At 38.0% G+C, this 24,694-nt stretch overlaps 1 protein-coding gene across 1 annotated transcript in view; it reads right to left on the bottom strand.

The window, feature by feature from the left end:
• Nucleotides 1-12,652, bottom strand: part of CUNH8orf88 (chromosome unknown C8orf88 homolog) — a 192,101-nt gene extending 179,449 nt beyond the window's left edge. The window contains 3 exon segments of the mRNA XM_053664719.1: nucleotides 1,765-1,840; nucleotides 10,908-10,981; nucleotides 12,574-12,652. Coding sequence (XP_053520694.1) covers nucleotides 1,765-1,840; nucleotides 10,908-10,981; nucleotides 12,574-12,652 — 229 coding nt within the window.
• Nucleotides 12,653-24,694: the final 12,042 nt, after the last annotated feature.

The raw sequence follows: 24,694 nt of genomic DNA on the forward strand, positions 1-24,694 counted from the left end.
TATACATGGATGAATCTCAAAAACCTATAATAAGTAAAAGAAGCCAGACATAAAAGGTCACCTATTGTAAAATTCCATTAAATGAGATGTCTGGAATAAGTATATCCATCAAGACAAAAAACAGATTAGTTTTGCCAGTGGCTGAATGGAAAGGAGAATAGGAAGTAGTTGCTTACTGGGTACAAAGTTTCTTCTGGGGTAATAAAAATATTCTCAAATTAAATAGTTGTTATGGTTGCATAATATGATACTAAAAACCACTGATTGGTGCATTTTTAAAATGTTTCAAATGGTGAGTTTTACTTCAAGAGAAAAGAAACAAAAAATTGCCAAAAGATGCATCAAAATAATAGTAAAAGTTCATTCCAGCGTGACTGAAGAGCAACTGGTTTGTCCTGTAATAGGACAATGGAGGGTTATCAAAGGAAAGTCTCTTCTAGGATTCTGAGCATAACAAAAATATTATAGACAAAATTATTGGAGCATTTGAGAGAAACAATTAATAGTTGCACAGAAAACCAAGGCAAACATCAGCTATATGAAAAGGAGATGTGTATCTCTTAGCTAAGCAACTGTATTTATGTAGTCACATAATACAAAGACTGATAATGCTTTAACTGAAACTTATGAAATAGCTATGTAGTGGGAAGGGGATACAAAAGGTGAAGTGTGGGGACTGATGAAGAAGATGTAAGTTCTCATTTTCCAAAATATATAATATCAAAAAATGAGAAATTTGAAAATAATTTAAATATTATTTAGAAATATGAAATTAAATACTAAGAAAAAAGCTAATACAGTATTTTCATAACTTTTAATCTACATGCATAAATTGACAAATATTTGGACTCTAAATTATTTATTTTTTCATTTTATTAAAAGTATCTGGTGTAGAAGAGACTACTGATCCTTCATCAGAGTTCTTCCCTTCAGCTTTAGTAACAGAATTAGCTGGCTGTGCAGCTCTGCTTTGTGCAGCGTGACTAAGCTCTGGCCAATGAAGAATTAAATGGAAGTGTCATATGTAACTTCTGTGTCATACTTTTAAGGAATACTTCCTTTCCTCTAACTTCCTTCCTGACGGCTACATAGGGTACATGATGGGTGGAGCAGAAGCATTCATCTTGGGCAATGACAGAGAAACCATATGTTAAAGAGAGCAAAGCAAGTAAGACAGTACAATTGACCTTTCCACAATATGGGGGTTAGAGCTGCCAACTCCCCACTCAGTCAAAAATCCATGTATAATTTTTGATTTCCCCAAAACTTAACTACTATAAGCCTACCATTGACCAGAACCCTTACCAATAACATAAACAATTAATACATATTTTGTATATGTATTATATATAGTATTCTTAAATATATAATCTAGAGAAAAGAAAATGGTGTTAAGAAAATCATAGGGAAGAAAATTATATTTATGGCATTTACCAAAAAAATTAACATATAAATGGACCTTCACAGTTCAAACCCATGTTTATCATGGGCCAGCTGTATACATAGGCCAATAGCAGCTTCACAGAGCTGAACAAGTACACCAATTTAAAATTTTACATGACACAGAAGATATATAAATGAGCTTCTACCTTTTCAAGCCATTGTTATTATGGTCTCAACTTTGGAGCAATCAAACCTATAGTCTTAATAAAATGAACAGAAATCGACCAAAAGAATACAATAAAATTTCTCATGTACCAAAGGTTTGCAACTAAGCAAATATTAAGTCCACATAAATGCTAACATTCTCTTATAAAAATTTACCCTTTTTAACTGGAGACTGATGTTGCTGTTGGTCATTCAGTCCTTGAGAAAAGGTTTGCATTCCATTCATCTTACTCTGTTGAAAAAATATTCAAAAATATTCTAAACAATCAAACTATTAGCCAAGGCAAATTTGGGGGATAAAGAATAAGTAATGTCATAAGTGTACTTGTTAAAATAAGCAACATTTATTTGGGGGATGCAAGGTTGGCACACTATTCCAAATAAATAAACTTGAAACAACCATATAAACAAAATGAAGAATAAAAATCACATGATAATATCAATAGATGCAGAAAAGTATTTGATAAAATCTAGCATCTATTTAGGATAAAAACTCTCAAAGAATCAATGAACCCAGCAGCTTGTTCTCTGAAAAGATAAACAAAATTGACAAACATTTAACCAGATTTATCAAGAAAAAAGAAAGAGGACCCCCAAAAATAAAATCAGAAATGAGAGGAAAAGTAACAATTGATACCACAGAAATACAAAGGATTGTAAGATTATTATGAAGAACTATACGCCAGGGAACTGAACAACCTAGGCAAAATGGACAAATTTCTGGAAACATACAATCTTACAAAACTGAATCAGGAAGATGCAGAAAACCTAAAGAAACTGATAACATGTAGCAAAATTGAAGTAGGGATCAAAAGACTCTCAGCACGTAAAAGCCCTGGACCAGATGGCTTCACAGGTGAATTTTACCAAACATTCAAAGAACTAACACCTACCCTTCTGAAACTATTCCAAATAATTCAAGAACAGGGAAGATTCCCAAACTCTTTTTTACAAGGCCACTACTCTTTTACAGTGGCCTTTTTACAAGGCCACTACTAATCCCAAAACCAGGTAAAGGCACAACAAAGAAAGAAAAATTACAGGTCAATATCTCTGATGTATATAGATGCTAAAATCCTGAACAAGTATTTGCAAATCAGATCCTGCAACAGATCAAAAACATTATACACCATGTCCAAGTGGGATTTATTCCAGGGATGCAAGGATGGTATGATATTTGCAAATTGATTAACATAATACTTCATAGAAACAAAAGGAAGGAGAAAAATCATATGATTGTATCAATAGATGCAGGAAAAGCTTTTGGTAAAATTCAGCACCCCTTCATAATAAAAATACTCAGCAAAGTGAGAATAGAGGGAGCATATGCCTCAACATAATGAAGGCCATAAACAAAATACCTACTGCCATCATCATGTTCAATGGGTAAAATCTAAAACCACTTCCCTTAATATCAGGAACAAGACAAGTGTGTCCAGTTTCACAACTTTTATTCAAAATTGTACTGGAGATCATCCAGTAGCCTAACTGGGGCACATTCACATGGTGGCAATGGCAGGTGTTCCAGGAGCAGCAAGAAGAAAATGTACTATCTAAAACCCCTTTGACGGCCGTGGGTGGCAGAGGAGCCAGCTATGGGAGCCGGGAAATTTCCAGCCCCGGTGCTGCTGCCATAGTAAGGGGCCTAGATGCTTGAGGAGGCAGCTACTAGAGCCAGGACATTCAGCAGTGGTAGGCAACAACACAGGGACCAGCGTGAGGACCAGCATGAGAGTAGGTGGAGACAAAGAACATAAAGAAACTTCAAGGAGCCCTGGCTAGTGTAGCTCGGTGGATTAAGCACAGGTCTGCGAACCAGAGGATCGCAGTTCAATTCCCAGTCAGGGCACATGCCTGGGTTGTATGCTGGTTCCCTGCAGTCCTGTTCCCAGCATGGGATGCATGAAAGGCAACCATACATTGATGTTTCTCTCCCTCTCTACTTCCCCTCTAAAAATAAATAAATAAAATCTTAAAAAAAAAGAACTTCAAGAAGTCTGCACAACTGAACTTCACAAGGATCATACCACAGAAGTTCACACCATAAAACCAGGGTTTCAGAAAAGATCAATTTTAGAAGCAGAGACTAACAAGAAGAGTCTCAAACAATGGGAAGACAAAGAAACAATCCCCAAATGAAAGAAAAAGCAGAAAATTCAGTAAGAATGTTAGATGAAATAGAGGCTGATCAACTATCAGATAGTGAATTCAAAGCACTGGTTATTATGAAGTTCAAAGAGTTCACAATGAACTACCAGAAACTACAAGGGAACTACAATGATCTCTCTGCAAACTACAGCAACATGAAAAAGGAAATGGAAACTATCAGCAAGGGACAAAAGGAAATGAAGAATACAATTTCCGAATTGAAGAACACAGTGGAAAGTTTCAAAAGTAGGATAGATGAAGCGGAGGATAGGATTAGTGAGTTGGAGGACAAGGCAGAAAGCATCTCACAGAAAGAGCAAGAAAATGAAAAGAGGCTCAGAAAGAATGAAGAGGGATTAAGAGAAATGCAAGACAATATGAAACATAATAATATCCGAATAATAGGAATACCAGAAGGAGAAGAAGAACAAGGGATAGAAAAAGTATTTGAACGAGTAATGAGAGAAAATGTCCCTAATTTGATGAGAGAAAAAGTCTCACAAATCCAGGAATCACAGAGAGTCCCAATCAAGAGGAACCCAAGGAGGCCTACTTCAAGACACATCACCATCAAAATGGCAAAATTCCAAGACAAAGAGAGAATCTTAAAGGCAGCAAGGGAGAAAAAAGAAATAACATACAAGGGAGCCCCAATAAGGTTAGCTACTGACTTCTCAATGGAAACACTCCAAGCAAGAAGAGAATGGCAAGAAATATTCCAAGTAATGAGAAACAGAGGCCTACAACCAAGGCTACTTTACCCAGCAAGGCTCTCAATCAAGATAGATGGCCAAATAAAGAGCTTCCAAGACGAAAGAAGCCCTAAAGAATATGCCTCCACCAAACCAGCTCTACAAGAAATACTGAAAGGACTGCTTTAAGGCAAGGAAGGATAAGAGGGAAACAGAGAGGAACACAGGTACAAAAATGGCAATGAATAGTACTTATCAATAATAACCTTAAATGTAAATGGATTAAATGCTCCAATCAAAAGACACAGAATAGCTGCATGGATTAGAAAGCATGACCCACACATATGCTGCCTACAAGAGACACACCTCAGGACAAAAGACCATCACAGACTAAAAGTGAAAGGCTGGAAACAAGTTTTCCAAGCAAACAGACAAGAAAAAAAAGCTAGGGTAGCAATTCTCATATCAGACAAAAAAAGACTTAAAAAAAAGGGCCATCAAGAGAGACCCAGAAGGTCACTTCATAATAACTCAAGGGAAGAATCCACCAAGAAGACATTAACATTGTAAACATATATGCACCAAACATAGGGGCACCCAAATATATCAAGAAAAACTTAGAGGACTTCAAGAAAGATATTGAGAGCAACACAATTATAGTAGTGGATTTTAACACCCCACTATCAAAAATGAACAGATCTTCCAAACAAATTATCAACAAAGATATTGTGGCATTAAACAACACCATAGATGAAATGGACTTAACTGATATATATAGAGCCCTTCATCCCTTCATCCCTTCAGCCCTTCAAAGAAGCTAAATACACATTCTTTTCAAATGCACATGGAACATTTTCAAAGATAGACCACATGATAGGACACAAAACGAGCCTCAAAAAATTCAAGAAAATTAAAATCATACCAAGCATCCTCTCTGACCACAAGGGATTGAAACTGGAAACGAACCCAAAGAAAAAAACCCAAAGCATCCAAAATCATGGAGACTGAATGGTATGCTATTAAACAACGAATGGGTCAAAAATGAAATTAGGGAAGAAATGAAAACGTTTCTGGAAACAAATGAAAATGATCTCACAACAACCCAAAACTTATGGGACATGGTGAAGGCAGTCCTGAGAGGGAAGTTTGTAGCAATACAGGCCTACCTAAAGAAGATAGAAACATTTCAAACAAACAACCTAATCCCATGCCTGCAAGAACTCGAGGAACAACAACAAAGACAGCCCAGAGCAAGCAGAAGGAAGGGAATGACCAAGATTAGAGCAGAATTAAATGACATAGAGACTAAAAGCACAATTTTAAGGATCAATGAATCCAGGAGTTGGTTCTTTGAGAAGAGAAACGAAATTGACAAGCCTTTAAGTAGGCTCATTAGAAAAGAAGACAGAGGACACAAATAAACACAATCAGAAATGAAAGAGGAGAGATTACAACTGATACCACAGAAATAGAAGGGATTGTAAGGAATTATTCTGAAGAACTGTATGCCAAGAAATTTGAGAACCTAGGGGAAATGGACACATTTCTAGAAAAATACAATCTTCCAAAACTCAGTGAAAAAGAAGCAGAAAATCTAAATACACCAATATCAGCAAAAGAAATTGAAGCAGTAATCAAAAAACTCCCATCACACAAAAGCCCTGGACCAGATGGTTTCACAGGAGAATCCTACAAAGCATTTAAGGGAGAGCTAACCCCTATTCTCCACAGACTATTCCAAAAAATCCAGAAGGATGGAAAACTCCCAAATTCTTTTTATGAAGCCAGCATCATCTTAATTCCAAAACCAGATAGAGACACAACAAAGAAACAAAACTTCAGGCCAATATTGCTGATGAAGATAGATGCTAAAATCCTCAAAAAATATTGGCAAATTGCATCCAACAATATATCAAAAAGATCATGCACCATGACCAAGTGGGATTCATCCCAGGGATGCAAGGATGGTTCAATATTCGCAAATCAGTAAATGTAATACATCACATAAACAAAAGCAAAGACAAAAATCATATGATCATGTCAATAGATGTGGAAAAAGCTTTCGATAAGGTACAACACCCATTTATGATAAAAAACACTCAGCAAAGTGGAAATACAGGGAGCATTTCTCAAAATAATAAAGGCCATATATGATAGACCTACAGCCAATATCATACTCAATGGGAAAAAACTAAAAGCTTTTCCACTAAGATCAGGAACAAGACAAGGATGTCCACTTTCACCACTTCTATTCAATATAGTATTGGAAGTTTTAGCCACAGCAATCAGGCAAGAAAAGGAAATAAAAGGCATCCAAATAGGAAAGGAGGAAGCAAAACTGTCACTGTTTGCAGATGACATGATAGTGTACATCGAAAATCCTATAGACTCTACCCAAACACTGCTCGAACTAACTAATGAATTTGGCAAAACAGCTGGTTACAAAGTCAACATCTAGAAATCAAAGGCATTTTTGTATACTAACAATGAATCAGCAGAAGCAGAAATCAAGGAAAAAATCCCATTCGATATAGGAAAAAGAAAAATAAAATATCTGAGAATAAACCTAACTAAGGAGGTAAAAAAACTGTATGCAGAAAACTACACAGCCCTGAAGAAAGAAATCGAGGAAGACACAAACAAATGGAAACATATACCTTGTTCATGGACTGGAAGAATTAACATCATCAAAATGTCCATACTACCCAAAGCAATATACAGATTCAATGCAATACCTATTAAAGTACCAATGGCATATTTTACAAACATAGAACAAACACTTCAAAAATTTATGTGGAACCATAAATGACCGAGAATAGCAGCTGCACTTTTGAGAAAGAATAACAAAGTAGGAGGGATCACAATACCTGATATCAAACTGTATTACAAGGTCACTAAATCAAAACAACCTGGTATTGGCATAAAAACAGGCACATAGACCAATGGAACAGAACAGAGAGCCCAGAAATCAACTCAACTCTCTACAGTCAATTAATATTTGACAAAGGGGGCAGTAACATAAAATGGAGTAAAGATAGCCTCTTCAACAAATGGTGTTGGGAGAACTGGACAGCTATGTGCAAAAAAAATGAAACTTGAGCACAGACTTACACCATACACCAAAATAAATTCAAGGTGGATAAAAGACTTAAATGTAAGCCGTGACACCATTAAAGTCCTAAAGGAGAACATCGGCAAGAAAATCTCAGATATTTCATACAGCAACGTTTTTACTAATATGTCCCCTAGAACAAGGAATATAAAGGAAAGAATAAACAAATGGGATCTCATCAAAATAAAAAGCTTCTCCGTGGCTAAAGAAAACAGTATTAAATTAGCAAGACAACCAACTGTATGGGAAAACATATTTGCCAATGATACCTCAAAGGTTTAATCTCCAAAATATACAAAGAACTTACACGACTCCACTCTAAGAAGACATCTAACCCAATTAAAAAATGGGCAAAGAACTTGAACAGACACTTCTCCAAGGAGGACATACAGAACATTCAGAGACACATGAAGAGATGCTTAATATCATTAGCTATCAGAGAGATGCAAATTAAAACCACAATGAGATACCACTTTACACCAGTCAGGATGGCTATCATAAACAAAGCAACAAACAACAAATGTTGGAGAGGGTGTGGGGAAAAGGGGCCCTTAGTTCACTGTTGGTGGGACTGTAGACTGGTACAACCATTATGGAAAACAGTATGGAATTTTCTCAGAAAAATAAAAATCGACCTGCCTTTTGACCCAGCAATTCCACTGCTAGGATTATATCCCAAGAATCCTAAAACATTAATATCAAAGAACCTATGCAGCACAATGTTCATAGCAGCACAATTTACAATAGCCAAGAGCTGGAAGCAACCTAGGTGCCCATCAGTAAATGAATGGATCAAAAAATTGTGGTACATATACACAATGGAATTCTATGCAGCAGAGAGAAAGAAGCAGCTACTACCTTTTGCAACAACATGGATGGAACTGGAAAGCATTATGCTGAGTGAAATAGGCCAGGTGTTGAAAGACAAATACCATATGATCTCACCTTTAACAGGAAGCTAAACAGCAAAAGAAACAGAGCAGAAAACAAACAGCAAAAGCAAACAGCAGAAAAAAAATTGTATTGGAAGTTCTAGCCACAGTGATCAGACAAGAAGAAATAAAAAGCATTCACATTGGAAAGGAGGAAGTAGAACTTTTATTATTGTCAGAAGATTATGATATTGTACAGAGAAAACTCTATAGTCTCCACCAAAAAGCTCCTCAACCTAATAAGTAAATTTGGCAAAATAGCATATACAAAGTCAATATACAGAAATCAATGACATTTTTGTTCTTTCTGATTACATTTTTGTGCTTTCTGAAAGTTCATTTTGAACTTTCTGATAGTTCAACAATGAACTATCAGAAAGAGAAGCTAGGGTGGATATCCCATTTACTCCAGAAAGAAAAATGTAAATAAATATATTACCTAGGAATAAATGTAACCAAGGAGGTAAAAGACCTGTACTTGGAAAACTAAAGAACACTGAGGAAATAAATTGAGGCACATACAAATAAGTGGAAACATATACTATATTCATGTATTGGAAGAATTAACATCATTAAAATGTTCATACTACCCAAAGAAATCTGTAGATTCAACAGAATTCCTATTAAAAGAACAATGGCATATTTCACAGACCTAGACCAAATAGTCCAAAAATTTATATGGAACCAAAGAAGACTCCAAATAACCTCAGCAATCTTAAGAAAGAAGAACAATGGTGGAGGAATTACAATACCTGATATGAAACTTTATTGCAAGGCCACTATAATCAAAACAGTATGGTACTGGCACAAGAACAGACACATAAATCAATGGAACAGAATACAGAGCCCAGAAGTAAACTCATGTTTTGTGGTCAATTAATATTTGACAAAGGGGCATGGGCATAGAATGGAGTAAAGATAGTCTCTTCAATAAATGGTGCTTGGAGAACTGGACTTGTAAATGCAAAAAAATTAACTACAGCACCAACTTACACCATACCCCAGAATAAACTCAAAATGGATAAAAGACTTAAATATAAGTTGTGATAAAAATAAAAGTCTTGGTGGTAAAATATAGGCAGTAAATTTTCAGATATCTCACATAGCAATATTTTTGCTGATACATCTCCCAGGGCAAGGGGAATAAAGGAAAAAATAAACAAATGGAACTACCTCAAATTAAAAAGCTTCTGTGTGGGTAAAGAAACCATCACCAAAATAAAAATGAAACCAGCCTTATGATAGAACATATTTGCCAATCATACATTGGACAAGGGTTTGATTTCCAAAATATATAAAGAACTCATATGACTAGACACCAGGGAAGACAAACAATTCAATTTAAAAATGGGCAAAGGAACCGAAGAGACACTTTTCCAAGGAAAACTTACAGAGATGGTCCATAGGCATAGTTCAACATTACTAGCCATCAGAGAGAGACAAATTGTAACCAGAAAAAGATATCACCTCACACTTATCAAAATGACTTTCATTAATAAGTCAACAAACAAGTGCTGGCAAGGATGAGGAGAAAATAGAATCTTAGTACATTGTTGGTGGGAATGCAGACTAGTTCAGCCACTGTGAAAAACAGTATGAAATTTCCTTAAAATATTAAAAATGGAGTTGCCCTTTGACCCACCAATTCCACTGCTGGGAATATACCCTAACAATCCCACAACACCAATTCCAAAGAATTTATATACCCCAGTGTTTATAGCAGAGCCATTTAAATAGCTAAGATTTTGAAACAGCCTAAGTGTCTATTATTAAATGAGTGGATTGAAAAACTGGTACATTTACACAACAGAATATTATGCAGCAGAAAGAAGGAACTCCTACCCTTCACAACAGCATGGATGGAATTGGAGACTGTCGTGCTAAGTGAAATAAGCCAATTGGTGAAATACAAATACCATATGATCTCACTTATAAATGGAATCTAATCAACAAAATAAACTAGTGAGAAAAATAAAACCAAAGTCACAGAATTATGGAATAGACTGATAGCTATAAGAGGGAAGGGAAGAGGTAGGGCCTGACAGAAAGAAGCTGAATGGATTAGTCAAAAACATAAAAAAGGACTCATGGACATGGACAAGGGTGTGGAGATTGACTATGAGAGTGGGGAATGAGCTGAAGGAGGATGAAGTACAGGAAATTGGGACAACTATAATAGCATACACAAAAATAAATAAATGAAAATTTCTAAAACAAATATAGCAAAATATTTAGATTTGAAATTGCTGGGTAACAGGTATAATGAGTATTTTATTCTCTTTAATATATGCTTGAAATATATCATAAAATTTAAAAATATTTAAGCACTTAGCATAGTAGCTGGCACACAACAGCCATTTGATAAATGTTACTTTCCAGTCAGGCACAGTTCATGTTATAATGTCTAAGACTTACTCTACTAACTCCACTTTGTAAGTACTGAGCATTGCATGGATATTCATTTTAAAAGTTGAAAGGGAATACTGTTCCTGTTAGGAATGAAGAAAAGAAAACTATTTTAAATATCCATGTCTTCAATAGAAGATAAAATGGCACCTAAAAATCTTAATTATTCAGGATAGTCTAAATACTATTTTAAAATGTTTTCTGATCATTCACTTATTCAACACATTGTGTTAATTATAAACATGAAAATCAGAGATAAAAACCTTTGCAGTCTATTTTAAGCACATGCTCATAAATAATGATTATAAAATAAGTTATAGGAGATGTTCAGAGAAAATGCTGGGGGAGAGCTGAGTGGTTTGAGGTGTCAAGGAAGTCATCACAAAAATAAATAATTCAATCTGGGTTTTAAAAAATATTTCTTTAGGGACGTAAGATAGACAAGAAGTATAGAAGTATGTTGAGAAAGCAAAAATTAATTCCTGATTTACTAAACTTTGCCTAGTAAAACCCTACTCTCGTCTGGATCTTCAAAAGATATAATGATTCAATGAGAAGTTAGGGCTACTAGTGCACCCCCATTTACCTCTACAGCAGCCTTGGACTGAAAGGAGCAGTGAAAAACTAAATCTGTAGAGATGAGGGGGTGGGCAGTGTAAAAAAGTAAGTCACAGAAAGGAGCTGCTGACAATGGCTTTATATCCTTCCCTTTAGGATAAAATCTAAGACTTAACCCTATACAACTGTTTCTTCAGCACACTAGAAGGTTATAGCATCAGCACTGCTAAGCTATGATTCAGAAAACCCATTAATTTAATTTATCTGTCCTAAGTCACAGCCACCTTCAAAGGAAACATGCATGAGCAAAGTGGCCTACCTTATAAGAACCAAGGATGGTGAAAAAATGGAGTGAGGGATTGGCGCCTTTTCTATCTTTTCCACTTCACCTTTGAACACAATAAAAAGTTATTTTCGCTTTTTTTCCTAAATTAGAATACAGAAGCCATTCTGGCAACAAAAAATAAAAATAATAAAATGGTTAATATTCCAATTTAGTAATTAAATATCAAGTGTTTCAAGAGTTTTTTCAGAAGAGTAGTTTTTTAGTGGGCTGGGCAGAGGAGAGCAAAGAGGGAACAATTGGGACAACTGTAATAGAATAAAAATTTTAAAGTTTCCCATAACAAAACAAAAATTTTAATTTTTAATATTTCATTTGTTTAGATTTCCTGAATAATTAGAGTATATGTTCCAACTCAAGCACAGCCCTAATCTGTAAGTTGTTTTGCACTAATCTTTTTTCTCTTTGGAGTTAAGTATATTTTTTAAAGGCTTGTTCTCTCTCCAGCATGAGTGCTCTGCAGTCATAATAAAAGGGCACAGTTTGCATTGAGAGTATCATTCTGCACAGAAGCCAGTTAACCATAAACATTAGACATAGAAAATACACAAAGATGTTCTCATGTCAGAGCTATTATCCTACCTTACTTGATCTAGTAGACTAGTAAGAGTTCTTTTCTTTATAATACTTTAAAAATTTTTTGAGATCAATAGTTTTCATTATTTCTTTAGTATGTACCATAAACAATTACTTTATATATTATATTTAGCCTTTCTGATGCTAACTGGCCATTAACCCGTTAATATTTTAAGACATGTGCCCTAGATTACTCACCAGAGGCAGAAGTCAGATGATGAACAGGTCTTGCTGATCGAAGTGATTTACCAATCAATTTTTTGGTTTCTATTATCATGAAGACCTTGAGGTTCCATACTTTGGAGAAAAATTTTCATCTTCTGGACACATTTTTATCTTCTGGATACGATAACCAAGGTGCTTTAACATATATACAAATAACCACAACATTTATTTCAAGATACCTCTTTTATAAGTTAAGGTGGAAAACAAAAAAGAAGCATTTAAAACAATATTCAACAACTTTAGAGCTTCTGCCACAACTGAATATTCCCTTTTCAAAACATTTTCCTTCCTTAACTTCCCTCTTTTCTTTTGGTTTATTTCCTATTTCTTTAATTGCCTATCTTAATTTCCTCAGCTGACTCCTCTTTTTATCCCAATTAAACTTAGGAATTCTTCCAAATTTGGCTTTGGTTCTGCTAACCTTACCTATTCTCATTATTGCAACTATCTATACCTCCATGGTAAATAATATCCAACATAAACCTCTCTTTTAAATTCATTTATTTCTCTAATTGCACAAAGATATTTTCATTTATATCTTATCATAGGCACCTCAAATTCAACATATTCAAAATCAAAACCATCCAAAGCTGTCTCTCCTCCCATATTCCTTAAAGTCATCATGAACTCTCTCAGACTACCCTTGATTAGAAACACTCTCAACTGGACATCCTGAGTTAGAGACTCCACACCACAATCAGTCTCTAATTCCTGTCCATTGCATTTCTAAAATATCTCTCAAATTTATTTTCTTCACTTCCACCACTCCTCTTTCAGTTCCACAGTAGTTCTCAATTCTTCTCTTTAATCACCCAATCTGATTTAAATATTTCCTCTCCCTATGTTCCTGGGACACAGTGAATATGGCTACATCAGGGTATTCAGAAAGGATGTGCCAAACTATAAGGTACAATTTATTTGTATTTCATATTAGGCAAAAGTGAGAGACAGAATCTTCTTAAACTGAACAAATGGATAAATACAGCCTGTTTCTCTCCAAACTATGATCCCTTTACACACATACCTGTTTAAACTTCAGTTCCCAATCACCTCCTGCATTATTAATAATAGAAGCAGAAGCCAACATCCCCATCTCATGCCCAGCAAACCATTTACCTAAGTTACATTATTTAGTATTCAGAACAACTCTATAAATTAACCACTATTAGTAGTTAGAGTTTAGGTCTCAGGTCAGCCTACTTAGTTTCATATCATGGCTCTACCACCTATTAGAACAATGGAAAACAATAGCTTCCACCTCCTAGGTTTGATGTGAAGATTAAATCAGAAAATCTGTATAAAGCATTAGCACAATGCTGGGTACATGGTAAGACTTCAATAAACGTTAGCTTTATTTTTTATCCTAATTTTATATAAGGCTTAGGAAGTTAGGTAACTTGCCCAAGGTCATGACTCTACAAAATTATGGCTATGTCCATGCCTTTAGCCAGCATTCTACAACCAAGCTAGCTCCAACCTTTCTTTCCAACCTAGAACCAGGCAGAACTATTTAAGTTCTGGTGAAGTACCCTTGTGTGCTCACAAAGCACCCCTGTGTCTTTTTCCAATGTAGTACTTACTGCGATAGCTGCAATTACCTATGATCCTGTAACAGGGTGCAGCCAAGAGGGGGGCCCCAAAGAGGGATTTAGAATGGGTCCCAGAACTCAGTGTGTCCAGGAAATATTAGGATGTCCTCGCCCCTTCCCGCCAGGTGTGAGTTGGGGGAAGGGACACATGAAGCAGGAACATGCAGAGCTGTTTTGTACAGCAAGGGCTTTGTAGCTAATCTCTGGGATGGTTATTTAACATATCTACAACCTTTAACTGGCTGCATAGATATGTTAAATAGCTGTGGTCAAGCTCTGAGTCAGGGGGATGGAAAGGGACTTCCCCCTCAAATGTAACTGGGGGCAACTCTCTCTGGTTACAGCACCCATGTGAGAGTTTGGAGATGATTGCCTCCACACCATGGGGGCACACCTGCCCAGACTCACAATGGCAGCCCAGTAAAGCTGGAAGGATACGGGAGTGCTGGCAAGTGTGGCCGATTGTGGGAGGAGTCAGAAATGGGGCTGCAGAGGACTGGCACAAGGATTTAAACCCAGACTTGACAGCCATTGAGGAGAGGACCACACAGCTGCAGCTTTTCAGGGAGAGCCACGTACTTTTGTCCAGAGTGGGGACTCCCACAGCCCTGTAAAAGAGAATCACCATGTGGCTTTAGTAGAGAACGTCCACTCAGCTTTGGCAGAGTGGCGGACCACCCTTGTCCCCACAGCTTTGGTGGAGAGAAGAGGACCATGCAGTTTTGGCCAGAGTGGAGAATCCCTGCAGCTTTGGTAGAAGAGGGCCACAGGCTTTGAGGTGCTCCCTTTGGCCACGTGGCCTGGGAAGCAGGAGAGACTTGGCCTGGAAGAAAGGTGAAAGAACTCTTGCCAGTAGGCCATGAAAAGGTGCCACATGGCTTTGTAATAATTAGAGATCCTGCGCCTGGATGGCAACACAGCTTATGATGCCAGGAGCCTGAATCATGGATGTTTGCTTCTTTTCCTGAGTTACAGTAACCCAAATTAGGGCAGGGGGAGAAGGAAGCACTGTGGGTATCTATGGGTATCCTAAAGGACTTTGATATTTTAATGAAGACATTAGGTCACTACTCTAAACCTGTATAACATTAAATAAACATTTCCTTTCCTTTTTACAAATCTCTGGCATTGAGAGATGTCTTTCCTATGGCGATGGACAATCGAACCTAGTGGGGGTCCTTTTGGTGATAGTATATTGTCCACCCCTTGGCCCTGTGTGGACCTGTGTGGGGGCAACTTTCCTTGCAAGTCCCCCCGTGTGCCACAAATGAGAGTAAACATGACAGAGACATGATGTAATCTGCTTGGGGAGGAGAGGTGGCCATTTTCCCAGAAGAAAAAGGCCAGTGGCCAGTTTCTCAAGGGAAAAAGGCATTGAGCCCCTTCCTCCAAAGGCTTTTATTGGGTTGTAATACACAGGAATACAGGGTGGCAAGGATCAAATAGTAGATACCTTTTCAAAGAAATCTAAAGGCTTAATATGAGTCAGTGTCTGTCAGGAACAGAGTTTTAGGATTTCCTGCTCGGACGCTTAACATAAGAATGAAAGCACTCTTAGCAGAGCAGATTTCACAGGTTTATTGTAATAGCCATTAGTAGTAGAAACATACAAACAGCCGTTAGGCATCTGCAGTTCCTGAGACTGGGTAATAAATAAATGTCAGGGAACGGCTGGGTTAAAATTCCTAGCCAAATAAGGTAACTGACCAAGGCCCGCCAGATAAGACCCCCAGCTCCCAACCACCAATTAGAGACTTTCGCCGTTTTTTTAACTTAGCAACCTGGCTAATGGCTAACTGCCACATCTGCTTCTGTAACCCCGCATTCGCTTGCTCTGCCCTATAAGAACCCCGTAGTCTGTGAGCCAGGCACGACTCTCATCTGCAGCCCTTTTGGGCACCGTGTCTCTGGACACCCCCGAGAGTTCGCCCCTGCGCAGGTAAAGCTTGGCCACCAAATTTATAATTAGACTATTATTTTGTAATCAATAAAATTAGAGATCTTTGAAACCTATCTTCATCTCCGAGAGCGTGCATTGACTCATCTGTTGCCTACAACATTTATCAGGAAGTCTTTGTGATGTTAGATTTTTCTCCCAGGACATGCTTTAGCAAGGCAAGGAGCTGCACCCCTCCCCATCAGGTATTCAAGCTTAAGGGGATTAGAGACAAGAAGCACTTCTCCCAGAGGACATGGGGATCTCAAAGCGGGAGGGTGGGGGGTGGGGGAGATGAGAGTCCATTGCTTTGTTGCAGCCCCCCAAGTCCTTCCATAATGGTCTCCCAAGTGGTCCTGTCTGGCCTGGGTTGCCCCTCCTCTGAGGGGTCTTACTCACCATTGACTTCCGACCAAGCTTTGGGGGCAGGGAAAAAACTGAGGCAGCATTTGCTACCAGAGACAAGCTTTGTCTCCTGCAGCTCACATTCCAGAAGTCGCTGGCCCTTAGCCACAGGGGGTAGAGTTACAATTCCTAGAACCAGGCAGAGTGGTTCACAACAGACCTGTGTTCTGTAACAGTTTTTGGTGTCCCTGGGTGGGCCATTAATTGGCCCCCCCATCTGTTCTGTAACAGTCTGACTATGTAATTATAGCCCTTTTACTCAGGTATATTTCCAGTGTCCACCACAGTGCATGTTCAATAATATGTTGAATATATAAATGTTGTTTTGTTTCATCACATATCTGTACATTCAGGTGCTCTGTCTGAAGTTGCCTCACTCATTCTGCTGCTCCTCTTCTAAATTGCTATTCATCCTTTAAGACAAAACTTAAGTTCTTGCTACATCCTTGGAAAATGAAAATATCCTCATGTCTCAATAGTAACAGTAAATAAAATAGTTCACATAGTTATCTCATGTGTAATAAATTGACAAACTAATAATAATAATAATAATAATAATAACAATAATAATTTATCTTTCCTCCTACACTGGTCACTACTGTATTTTGTCTATCAGTTTTTCTAAAATGTAGCACAATAAATCTATTGCACTCATACCTCAAAGATATTGCGATTTAGATTACAGACCACCATGATAAAGAAAGTATCGCAGCAAAGCAAGTCGTAATCGTTCTGCTGGTGGAGGGTCTTGTCTTCCATTTGTAAAAAACACAACACATGTGAAATTCAATAAAATAAGGTATTTCTGAACATTCATTTTATTTTAGTAGACTAAGCTGAGGTAAAAAAAAACCACTAGATCTTATTTATCTTTGCATCATAATACCTGAAACATAATGACTTTCACCAAATAAATCTATAAATTTAAATACCTTTTAAATATAACTAAAATCTTCTTATGCTGAAACGGGATGCAGTTTTTCAAATTTTGATGCCATCAAAACAAAGTCAAAGGTAAAACTCACCTGACTTTGCACTGGCTCATTCAGAAAGAATTGTAACCAAATAATCATAAGCAGATCATTAGTCTAAGTGTCTGTTTTCCTAAGTATAAAATTGGGTTAATAACTACCTTTTAGCTTCAAATATATGCTCTCATATATTCTTAAATGCCTTTGTATATAATTCAAATTTTAAAATCATAAATTTATAAACAACATTTCAAAGTTAGAAATGATGAATAAGCACAGAATAGTTATTTTTTCCTAAACTTTAGAGGTAAACAAGCCACTAAGTACTCTAAGTTAACACCTATATAGCTTTGTAATGTGTCTGTTAACAGGTATTTCAACATAGTTATTAACAACTTTCTAAACAAAATTAGTGTCTGTATTTGCTGGCAATACAACTCTAGCATAACAGAAAAAAGTTATAAGCATAGTCGTAAAAATATTTCAAATATGTATTAAATATTTTTAATGTGGGAGGGAATATTTAAAATAAGGATCACAGAGAAATCTAATATTGCATAATTTAATGTTTATCATACTAATTTTAGTTGAGATCCTAATACTAGTATGTAGTCACTTTCCATCGTGTTTCCCATATGAAACAACATGAATCAGAATACAACATGAATCAGAATACAATAGAGTACTCTGACACATAGTTTCTTGTTTTTCATTGCTCAGCTGAAGTTGAATCAGTAGGTTGTGACATCTTTTCCAGTTCCCGAGCAATGAAAATCCACAGTATTCAAATAAAGGATTGTCAAAAGTTGGGGGATTACAGAACTATTATATAATTTTGAAACACAAGTAAATAATAATAAAAAAAGAACTTTTAGTGCTGCCTATCCTTTCAATTTGTAGTAGGAAAATTGCAGCAAAGGTTCCAAACATAGGAATCTACAAAGTTAGGGAAATTATAAAAGATGGTGCCGTAGACACACTGACATTAAAGGGAATGAGTTTAGGATGCATACTACATAACAGCATCATGTCTTGAACAGTGTTATTAATGAAAAACTAATTATTATAAAAGTGATCCACAGGATCATAATCTACAAAGGACAGGACACCACAAACCGAAGCCCAGTTCAAAGCTCAGTTTAGGTTAAAAAGAATAGACTTAACTGAACTATGAAGTCAGTATATAAAATATTAATAACTTCAATTTTATACTATAATGCCTGCTTCACTCACCGAATGTATAGCTCCAACAGTTTCTTAAGACTCAAGTGTAGGTATTTACATCAACTGATACAAAGGGCAACAGTTGCAAAAGAAACAATCCTACCTACCACACCAAGTATCAAGTAGTGGACCTCATAAAGTTTGCAGGTGGGGCAAAAGTAGGTTTACAGTTGTAAATGTGCAAAACACAGAGTTTATTCCTGTATTATTATTTATTAATCATTGTACCATTTCCCACACAAACAACTGTAAACTGACTTTTGCCACACCCTGTACACTAATCTTTTAAAATTAAAACTCTTTTTTGAGGTCTTATCACACACTAAATGCTCTAAATATATTATCTTTAAGTTCACTTACTTAATAACTGCTACTAATGAGTACTGACTATAAAGTTATGCCCTCATCTGTAAACTTGAGTGTTTGGTGAATAAAAGAAAGAAACCTGACTCTCCACTATTCCATGTGGACATTTTGTATGGGTTAAAAAATTAACTAGGAGTAGGGGGGACTTCCGCCAAGATGGAGGCATAGGTGGACGTGCCGTACCTTCTCACACAACCAAGTTTAGAGACAACTAAATATTAGCAACAGAAAACATAGTCAGAACACAGAAAATTGAACTTTTCGGAAGTCTGTTAACAACAAATTCTTCAGCCTGACCGGTAAGGGGTGAAACCAGCGGCTGGTGGAGCGGAGTTGCACAGGAAAACTCGGTCAGATGGACTCAGGCGTGTGGAATCCAGGCGCAGGGTTGGACCTAGTGAGTGACCGAGTGAGCGACCAAGGGAGCGACCGTGGGGGAGACAGCAGGGGAGCAGGGCTGCATGTTGACTGTGGTCGCGCATTTGTGCGCGGATAGACAAGCGAGGGAGTGGGCGATTGGACTGGAACCCAGTGGGTCTTCAAAGCAAGCAGCAGGGAGGGCACTGCCATTTCCCTGCTCTGACCCCATCTCCACATACAGCATCATAACCCAGCAACTCTGAGTGGCCCGGCCCAGGTGAACCACCTAAGGTATTGCTTCTCACCCAGCTGTGAGAAACAGCAGAGGGGGTCGCCATTTCCCCGCTCTGACCACACCCCCACATATAGCGTCACAACCCAGTGACCTGGGAGTCCAAGGGACCGCTCCTCACACTTAAAGGGCCAAAACAGACCAAAAATGGCGCAAGAAGATCTCAAAGCCCTAGAGCCTATAAATCTAAGGGATGAAGAAATAGCAAAACTCTCAGGCGCACAGTTTAAAACACTGGTCATCAGGATCCTCACAGAACTGGTTGATTATAGCCACAAATTAGACAAATATATGAAGGCAAAACTAATTGAAATGAATGGAAGTGCACAGGACACCAATAGCAATGAAAAGGAAACTGGGACTCAAATCAATGGAGTGGACCAGAAGAAAGCAAATAATGGCCAAACAGAAAAGAGTCAAGAAGCAAGAATTCAAAGAAATGAGGAGTCTTAAGAACCTCCAGGACATCTTTAAATGCTCCAATATCCGAATTATAGGGGTACCAGAAGGGGGAAAGGAACAGCCACCAGTGGAAAACTTATTTGAACAAATAATAAAGGAGAATTTCCCCAACCTGGCAAAGGAAATAGACTTCCAGGAAATCCAGGAAGCTCAGAGAGTCCCAAAGAAGTTGGACCCAAGAAGGAACACACCAAGGCACATCATAATTACATTAGCCAAAATTAAAATGAAGGAGAGAATCCTAGAAGCAGCAAGAGCTAAGGGGACAGTCACCTACAAAGGAGTCCCCATCAGACTGTCAATGGATTTCTCAAAAGAGAACTTACAGGCAAGAAGGGGCTGGAAAGAGGTATTCCAAGTCATGAAATCCAAAGACCTACAACCAAGATTGCTCTATCCAGCAAAACTTTCATTTAGAATGGAAGGACAGATAAAGTGCTTCTCAGATAAGATCAAATTCAAGGAGTTCATCATCACCAAGCCCTTATTATATGAAATGTTAAAGGGACTTATCTAAGAAAAAGAAGTTAAAGAAACATGAACAGTGAAAGGACAACAAACTCACAGTTATTAACAACCACACCTAAAACAAAAGAAAACTAAAAGGACAGCTAGATCAGGAGTGGAAACATAGAAATGAAGATCTCAAGGAGGGTTAGCAACAGGGGGAGTGGGAGGAGGAGAAGGGGGGAGAAGGTACAGAAAATAAGTAGCATAGACAGTAGATAGAAAATAGATGGGGGCCAAGAATAGCATGGGAAATATAGAATCTAAAGGACTTGAGACACATGGTCATAAACTAAAGGGGGGGTAATGGTGGGGACAGTGGGGTAGGGTGGAGGGAAATGAAGGGGGGAATAGAACAACTGTAACAGCATAATCAATAAAAAAAATTTTTTAAAAAAAGGAGTAGGGACATTTATGTATGAAGCCTTGCTGAATAAATGGATATGTTCTAATAATTTCTGTTCCTTCTATTTATAATTTTTCTTACAATATAAAATAAATTATGGGATTATTATGCTTTCTTTATTCTGTACACAGGATATGCTGTCATCATATCAATCATAAATTACAATGTAAGAAATATACTATGTACTGTACTTAAAAACTGGGGATTATACTTAATATTTCCAGCTTGACCTTACAAATTTGTTGAAAAGTTGCTAATGGTTCTGCTGCAATTAAGAAAAATGATCATATATAAAATTAAAGAAATAAACTGAGATAAGTAAAAAAGACCAGATTTCATCTACCTCATGTATATTCCCACATGATAACCAAATAAGATTTAATTTCCATTTTCCACTTCTAAATAGTACTTTTGCAAAGTTAGGATTCCTTGAATCCAAATACTGCTTGTAAGTTAAGAGCACCTACAGGCACACCTCAGAAACATTGCAGATTCGGCTCCATGCCATCCTATTAAAGCACGTGTCCTGGTGAAATGTGTTATAAATAAACACAACACTAGTGGTGTGCAAAAAAAGTGGAGTGCAAAAAAGTGGAGCCCAATACAAGGAGGTGTGCCTTAACCAATAAACCAAGATGAAAAGTATCATAAAGAGCATAGAGGGAATTAAGAGACAAACCATCATGATAGATAATGAAGACATTTTTTCATCAGGTTACACATTCAGGTTAAACATTGAAACTGAAATATCAAAAAGTCTTAAGCCTATAGAGTGTGTTCCATGATGTTTTCTATTTTGCACCTTCTCTTTGCAACTGACCAAATATTTTTCTCTGTGAAGTATCTTTCAAGTCAACACAACTGAACATTTAGGTGGTGCTTGTGGTTGTCAGAATGTGCAAACTGTCCTTTTACAGGCTTTTACAGTAGCATTGCCTCAAATACGATTAAATAAAACTTTTGACACAAATATTGAATGAGTCTGTTGCATGTCTGAAACTAATATATGATATTTAATGGTATATCCTTACATCTTCATTAACTATTTAGTTTTCTGTGAATTGACCATACATGGTTTTTGTTTGTTTGTTTGTTTTCTTATCAGGTTTTCTTTTCTTGTTGACTATAATTTCAGGTAAGTAGTTACTAGTTTGACATTTATTTTATTAGTAATAAAAACTACAGTAATATATAAACACATTTGCCCAAAATCATATATATACTGCATATATATATTACTCTGTGTGTATATACATGTATGTGCATTCATGTATATACATGTGTTTATACATATACACACACAGTAATATACTTTTAAAAATATGTGCCCAAAACACATTCGGGGAACTGGCAAAGAAAAGTGGTTCCTACTCCACTTTCTAGGATCAGGTAGGGTAACGAGAGCGCACAGTACCTATTTCTGGGCGTTTTGGTTTGGTTTGGTTTGGTTTTCTTCGCCACTCTACTGGAACTCAGCAGGAATGGCATGAACTTCGCAGGGCTTTCCCCTCCTTCCCACCTGCCGGCTCCCTTTCCCTCCATGACCTAAGCGCTTCTGCCCTCCCCTCAGTGTTGCGCAGTGCAGACATGCCCAGCAGCTCTTCCTACCCTACCTGACCTCTGGCCCTTGCGCATCTTGTCCTCCCCAGCACCTGGCACCTACCGCTTCAACATCCGTAAGGATTCGGGCTAGCAGCGTCAACATCTTTAGCCCCGCGGAGGTACTTGAGAGCTCCGTGGTCCCTCAGGCAATGACCTCCGCTGCCTGTAGGCTGGAGTTTGGAGCCTCCTGAGCGAACCCCAGGCACCTGGGGGGAAACGGGGACAGGGCCAAGGGCAGCTGGGAGACGGAGGCATGGAGGACAGTGCCGAGGAGGGCTGTGCGGGACTGGACGCTAAGGGGAGCGCTGTTGCTGGTCTAGAGCGGTTGGGAGTAGCGTAGAGGCAGGTTAGGAGGGACCAACGGTGGCTGGGGAACCGGGCCTAGCGTATCCTGGGGCATTGGAGGGCATGGACTGGGCGGAGGGCGGCTAGGAGAGTTTCATGGGCAGGTCAGGGGTAGCTGCAGAGGTGGGGCTCAGGGCCTGGGCCAGGGTACCTGGGGAGCTGGTGGGTGGAGCCGAAGGTGGTGGGAAGAGCGGGAGGGTGGGACACGGCTCCCGGTGGGGTGGTCGGGGAAGGGGTGGAGGATGGAGAAAGGGCGGAACACAGGTGCAGGGTCTCTCTCCAAAGTACATTTCCCCCTTTAGTTCATGAATACGTGTCTCAAGTTCTTTAGATTCTGTATTTCCCCTACTATTCTTACCCTCCCCCCTATCTATTTTCTATCTACTGCCTATGCTACTTATTTTCTGTACCTTCTCCCCCCTTTTCCTTCTCCCACTCCCCTGTTGCTAACCCTGCATGAGATCTTTATTTCTATGGTTCACTCCTGATCTAGCTGTCCTCTTAATTTGCTTTTGTTTTAGGTGTGGTTGTTAATAACTGAGTTTGCTGTCCTTTCAACTGTTCATCTTTTTTATCTTCTTTTTCTTAGGTAAGTCCCTTTAACATTTCATATAATAAGGGCTTGGGTGATGAGGGAATGGGGGGGATAGAACAAATGTAATGGTATAATCAATTTAAAAAATTAATACTTGTAAGAAAAAAATAAAAAAACCAAAGTGCTGACAGGCTTGCTGGGCAAGGACCAGACGGCAGGAAGAGCTAGTGGGGCCACAAGTGGGGCCCTGCTCCTAGGCTAGCAAGTATCTCCGGCTGCTGTGCACACGCGGTTCTTGAGGTCAGAGTGGTGGCCCTGCCCAGGAGTAGATAGGGTTGAGTAGAGGGCTGTTATGTGTGACAATTTGAGGCTCATAATTTATGTCGACATAACTCCTTCTGGATGGAACCCTTTGTTTTCAATCTTTTTTTGCAGGTTTATTCCCAGCCCTGGGGACAATTGTGGGGACAGTTATTGGGGCTGCATGACAGGATTATCTAGTGATTTGCAGCAGGAAGAGGAGTAAAGTGAGAAGCGTGTACCGGTGGGTATGAAAGAAGAGAGGTTGTGTAGATCCCATTTTGAGCCTTTTACAGTATTGTTTTTTCTAATTATTTGAAAGATCACTCTGACAACAGTATGAAGGATAGATTTTTTTAGAAAACATAGCAATATTAAATCTGCCATAGAAAGGTTTTCTCGAAAGTGTTTGCAATAACCCCAGGAGAGAACAGGGTCAGGAAAGTTGGGAAGTGAAATCAATGGAGTTTAGTGACAGTGGATGGATGAGGTGAGTGGATGGATTTAGGGTGACTCAGGTTTCCGATTTACAAGAACAAGTAAGTAGCCAACAGTGACATAATGTAGGGAATACAAAAAGCCGAACAGGTTTGGGGAAGGAAACATGAGTTCAGTTTGGGACTTGTAAATATGACATTATAGTAAGATAATTAAGTTGAGGTGTCTGAACAGTTATTTTATATAAAGGCGCAGAAAAGATATGCCCAGGCATGTTTAACATATAAATTCATAGGCATATTATAAATAAATCAAAATATTGGAAAGGGTTGTTGATTGAAAAAACTTACACATTC

The sequence above is a fragment of the Artibeus jamaicensis genome, unplaced genomic scaffold, assembly GCF_021234435.1.
Source record: "Artibeus jamaicensis isolate MK-2021 breed Jamaican fruit bat unplaced genomic scaffold, CSHL_Jam_final contig_386, whole genome shotgun sequence".
Classification (NCBI taxonomy): Eukaryota; Metazoa; Chordata; class Mammalia; order Chiroptera; family Phyllostomidae; genus Artibeus; species Artibeus jamaicensis.